This window comes from Pygoscelis adeliae, unplaced genomic scaffold, assembly GCF_000699105.1.
Source record: "Pygoscelis adeliae isolate BGI_AS28 unplaced genomic scaffold, ASM69910v1 Scaffold135, whole genome shotgun sequence".
Classification (NCBI taxonomy): domain Eukaryota; kingdom Metazoa; phylum Chordata; class Aves; order Sphenisciformes; family Spheniscidae; genus Pygoscelis; species Pygoscelis adeliae.
Window position 1 is genome coordinate 1,628,328 of NW_008824908.1, and position 5,836 is coordinate 1,634,163.

A 5,836-nucleotide genomic window follows, 5' to 3' on the forward strand; every position below is an offset into this window, starting at 1 on the left:
AAACACTGACCTTTTAGTAATAATACACAAATTTCACTTTTAATATCAGCAGCCAAAAAGGACTTCTAATTTTGAATGTCTCAATGATGGGGGATTAATTTTAAACTCCCAAGATCCATCTCTCCAGAGCACCCTCCTCTTTCATTGATTCTACAAGCATTAACTCTCTGAGAATCGGAGAGTTGAGCAAGTAAAGATCAGCTTCTCAAAATGAGAAGATACTTCTGAAATCGAAACTTCATTGACTATCCCTGCATCTTCTCAGATATAAATACTGCCAAAAAAGCATTTTGTTATTGGGGGGGGAGGGAAGCTCTTCATACACATCACCTCAGCTATAGCAATGCCTCAGCATAGCAATGCCACAACCTCTACTTAGTCACGCTTCCACTTTTTAAAAATAAATGTTGCATCTCTCTGTTCTGCCTAAGCAGGTAATTTTTCATAAAGACAACAGAAAAGCCTAAGAAGATTTTGTCAGAAGACCTTCTCAAAATAACAAGGTTGCTTATTTCTATTTACCTCACTGTCTCTGAGGTTTGTATCCCCTCCAAATATAACAGTGTTGGACTCAGACTCCTTCTGCATTTTGTTTAACACTATTTGCAATTGCTTCATACGCTCCTTAGAGTGATTTCTAGTGCTCTCCAGATGAGACGTCATAAGGCAAAGTTCATTACCAGATATGCTCACCTGTGCGTGAAACAAAGAGGCAATATTACTATCCACACCATGATAAGAAGTTAGTTCAAAGACACAATCTAATCACAAAGTAAATTACAGAATGACAGGGCTCTGGTTAATATTAGTTTTACATTGAAGAAAAGTGGCTTACAGAAGCGTAACAGGTTTTTAGTTTTGTTTTCAGAGGTTATGAGACTTGAAAACAAAGTATGGCCAGTAACTTACATAAAAGATTAAAATTTGTTAGTATCAAATGCAACTGGGTTTGTATGTTTGGACAGGAAGTGTTTCTGCTGTTTGAGATTGTCACAGAGTAATGCCAGCCCAGCCTTTCCTGTTTTTTTTTTTTGTTTTGAAGGCAGAAATACAGCTGTTTAGTACATCTGATTCACTCACATACACAACCAAAAGGTTCCTCATCATGGAGGTTGTTGGAAAAGGTATTATCTCATGTTTCAGTAGCTTCACTCTTGGTTTCTTCAACATTATGGCAGTGAAATAGCCATCTACGTTACCTAAAGAGGAACAGGGAAAGAAATGGTCGAGGATATCTTCTGCCATGCCATAAGGAAGTTAAGCTTCTGAAAGAGACCTTTTTACCATGACCTGGGAGAATCACATTAATTTGTAAGATGTACAAAGTCATTAGTTAAAAGTTTCATAATAGCAGTGTGAATTTTTCAGATTTTTTAAATACAAATATTTAAGAAATGACTTATCTATGGCACTTTTTTGGCTACCCTTGCTATCAGTCTTTCCAAATGCTTAAAAAATACAAAGGAAACCACCAGGCAAGCAAGCTTTTCACATACATAATTTGCATCGAACTATATCTTGATACCAAAACACAGAAAGTAATTTAAGTGCTTCCTTCTTCACTTTACTCTTTTCATTCCTACAAATGGTCAGGGATTTTGCAAGGGAGACAGAATAAAACTGAACTTACTTTTTCCAGTTTCTGTCTTTAGAAACTGAGGGTTACTTCTTACCTGGAATAATAGTGTAACTGCCTGCTCCCACCTGTAGAAGACAGAGATGTGGTGGGATGACCTCTTGTAAAAACACGACATCTGGACTGTATCTGAAATCAGCAAGACAAGATTTTAAATTAACTACTGAAAGGTAATACTGTTACACTCTGAGGCCAAATGGAACAGGGCCAGGGACTTCAGGCGCACCTTGTCCTCATCTTCCCAGGTATTCTAAGAACCTGTTTTTTAAAAAAAGAAAAAACTCTCTCCATCATATTTAGTAGCATGTAGACACATCACCTTTGTTAAAAGGGACGAAACAATGATTATTATGGACATGGAACTGACATGATAATAAAATGCATGACTTCCTTATACCTTGATCTTGCAAACATTTGCACAGGTTTCATATACTACATACACAAGGAATTCAACTTAAGAGGTGCAAAGCAGCTTTGGAACACTTTCTGCAACATCTAAGTTCTCCAGGAGATTCCAACTGCCACCCCATTCCCTTACAACAGATGCCCTCAGGTAACCTGCCATTCATTTTCTCCAGTCTCATCGATGCCAAGCTCTTTTATTTCTTAGAGCTGTGCAATCAATAACAGTTCATGTGGGGCAGCACTCCTGAAAATGCTGATTTAGGCATGTCTTTACAGCTGTCCCTATTTTTGCTACACTGCTGAATAGCCCTGCTCTAAGCAGGTGAAGGACAAACCAATTGCTCATAAATATATTCATGGGAGGCTTCCACTGGTGGAACTATAAAAGGTAATCACAGATTCTATTGCTTTTATCTTACCTTGCACATTTTCTTTTTTGATAAGACAAGTAACAGTAATGGCAAGAGAGCAGCTTTTCACATTTCACTAAAAAAATCTTCTTTGTTGTTTCAAACAGTTTGCTCTAGCGTGAAGTTATTCACACTACTGGAATGAGACAAACAAGCTTCCTGCAGTTTTACCCTTCTCTCATGTACAGGATGGAAGTATGAAGTATGCTCTTGATGTATGACTGCAACTTGAACAGTATTGTTCATTATAAAAAAGCTTCTTAAAGTAGCCATCACAAAATATTTAACCTTTGGAATGCCGCATAGGTTCACACCTCTTCCAACCAGTATATCAACTTTTATTTAGCATTTATAAAGTGATTGTATTGTTACACCTAACGTTAAGATAATTTGGGCATGAAGATTTGTAAATATCTAAAACAAGAAGCTCGTTTTTTCCTTTAAAGCTGGGTACATGACAATACAAAGATGAAGCTATACTTACAATGCCAGGTAAGAACAGATTCCTCTAGCTCGTTCTTTTAGATTTCCTAGATCCATCCCATCGATGTTCCAGGTTATCAGTGAGAAGCTGCTGTCATCTTCTTGTTGCCTTGAGTCTGTACTATTGACACTTGCATTACTAGTAGTTGCATCTGCTGTGAGGTCGATACTAAAGAGAGAGTTTACTTGTTGGTCAACATGCATACTACTGTTCTTCCTGCAATTACCTCCCTTATCTTCTAAAGGAAAATGTTTTAGATCCATCACAACTTACAGGTGGCCATCTAAAACTTTCCCAACAAATAAGTTAACATGTATTGAACCCAGCATAATTTAAAAGCACAGTAACAAAAACATACAGACCTCAGTCATACAGAGCCTTAGTACACAGCCGAAGTAAGTGGTTTTTCCTCCTCCTTATAGACACACAGTAACATTTACCATTCTGATTTAAGTTAATCAGACAGTGACCAGTGTAGTCCAAAGCACTTGAGCAATCCAACTCTTTCCACATGCTAGAGGCACGCTGTGTATATTAGTTTTTCAAACACTTTCCAGCATATTAGAAACAAAGAACTGCAGCCAGGACTTGCTTTTATGTGCCCATCTTTGTAGTACAGCTGAGATTCTTCCAATTGCCAGACCCCCTAGGGAGGTACATGTGCAAACTCACTCTGTGACAAATTGATAGTCATTTTCTTTGGGAATATTCACCCCAAGTCCCACCTCAAAAACACAGGCCTTGTCTACTCTGTTGATTTGATAAAGGCTAAACAACACTGTCAAAGTTTGAGTGCCCAGCCTAGTAACTGTTTGGGGACTGTGTTACTAAAGAAAATCAGACTCTACCTGCTAACACACGGTTGTACTGGTTTTGGCTGGGATAGAGTTAATTTTCTTCATAGTAGCTAGTGTGAGGCTGTGTTTTGGACTTGTGCTGAAAACAGTGTTGATAATTCAGGGACGTTTTCGTTATTGCTGAGCAGTGCTTACACAGAGTCAAGGCCGTTTCTGCTGCTCACCCCACCAGTGAGTAGGCTGGGGGGGCACAAGAAGTTGGGAGAGGACACAGCTGGGACAGCTGACCCCAACTGACTTAAGGGATATTCCACACCATAGGACATCATGCTCAGCAATAAAACTGGGGGAAAGAAGGAAGAAGAGGGAATGTTCAGGGTTACAGCGTTTGTCATCCCGAGTAACCGTTCCGTGTGATGGAGCCCTGCTTTCCTGGAGATGGCTGAACACCTGCCTGCCGAGGGGAAGGAGTGAAGGAATTCCTTGTTTTGCTTTGCTTGTGTGCACGGCTTTTGCTTTACCTATTAAACTGTCTTTATCTCAACCCACGAGTTTTCTCACTTTTACCTTTCCTATTGTCTCCCGCATCTCACTGCAGAAAAGTGAGCAGGTGGTTGTGTGGGGCTGAGCTACCCACCGGGGTTAAGCCACAACACTGATCCAATGTAAATTCCTGGAGTAAAGGGAAACTCTGTAATAAAATATGTTAAATAGTATAGCTAACACTGCCAAAATACAGTTTGTCTAAAGTTGGGATACTAGAGTTTTATTTTTAAATACAGAATTTGTATGCACACATGAAAATAAGGCCTGGAACAAAACCAAATCTATTCCCTAGAACTTAGTACTGGTTTTGTACTTGGTGCTGCACAATGTAAGATTCCACTACCATGCACATGTAATCTAAACTGAACAGAAAGAGAAAAGCAGACAAAGGCGAGGAAGCTAAGGGATATTTAAGTAGGTATATAACATGGTATGTGCCTCCAATATTTCCATGATGACTTTTTATATTTATACTGTAACCTGAAGGACTATGAGATGAAATATGAAAGTCTGTGTGGTCTGCAGTGACCTTCCCCTGACTGGGATGTCTCCAAATAGTTGTCCCTCCCAACACATCCTGCATGCCCCAGCTCAAGAAGGAACCCACAGTGCAAAGACAGACAGAGGCTGGAAAAGTAAAAAGTGCTGCCAATTTGATACAGATACATTCTGACTCATCATGGACTACCTAGAGACCAATGCTAATGTTCAGTAGGCTTGCATTTTTTCATACATACTTATCAAGCAAAAACAGGTATGCTGTTATCAAATACAGCTTATTCATAACTATAAAGACCATAAGGCTCTTCTATATAACATGTAAGTCTGTAATAAATAAATCTATAGGAAAAAAAGCCTCCCTCAGGACTGTGAATGGCAGGGATCTGTAAAAGTTCCATTCCACATGCAGTTCAATACCCTTGGTACGCCCTACCGGTATGCTGTGAGATCATCAGTGTGTGTAAGACACAGATCTTCGATCTTAACTTCCACAAGTGTATTTAACAAGGTGTGCACGTACATGTCAATTTTATTTATAGAAATATAAATACGTGTACATCTAGTATATGACATACATGCACAGTTTACACATATACAAATGTGCGTGTGTACAGTAAAATCTGCATATGTATTGCTGCACAAGACAAGGCAATGAAAAGAAAATTACCTTGTCCCTTCTCCGAAAGGTTCACAATCTACTAGCCCAGAGGAAGGTGGCTGAAGCATCCACAGAGAGAGAGTGCAGCCTGCAAGTCTGACAGCCTCTCAAGAGGAGCTGGCTATTCCCCTCCAAGGGGGCAGCCTTGGGAAACAACGAGAACTAGTGTGGAAACATAAACGTGAGGAACGGAAACTGCCTGCCTCACCACACGGCAGCAGAGGTGCAAAGCCAGGCGCAGAGTGGAGCACTGCTCCCCGGGGCGGGGGACGCTACGACCCGGGAGACGGCTCTCCCCGGGTACCGGGGCCGCTGCACCTTCCAGCCTGCATCCAGGGAGGTACGGGGAGGGCGGAGGCACCGCTCCCCTCCCCCCCGTCCCAACTCCTCCTGTCACAC

At 40.5% G+C, this 5,836-nt stretch overlaps 1 protein-coding gene across 1 annotated transcript in view; it reads right to left on the reverse strand.

Moving 5' to 3' along the window:
• Positions 1 to 3,144, reverse strand: part of TDP2 (tyrosyl-DNA phosphodiesterase 2) — a 3,927-nt gene extending 783 nt beyond the window's left edge. Inside the window, exons 1-4 of the mRNA XM_009324911.1 lie at positions 2,936 to 3,144; positions 1,674 to 1,765; positions 1,081 to 1,199; positions 523 to 693 (exon numbers count right to left, since the gene is read on the reverse strand). Of these exons, the coding sequence (XP_009323186.1) occupies positions 523 to 693; positions 1,081 to 1,199; positions 1,674 to 1,765; positions 2,936 to 3,138 (585 nt within the window). The 5' untranslated portion in view covers positions 3,139 to 3,144. The remainder of the gene's footprint in view (positions 1 to 522; positions 694 to 1,080; positions 1,200 to 1,673; positions 1,766 to 2,935) is intronic.
• Positions 3,145 to 5,836: the final 2,692 nt, after the last annotated feature.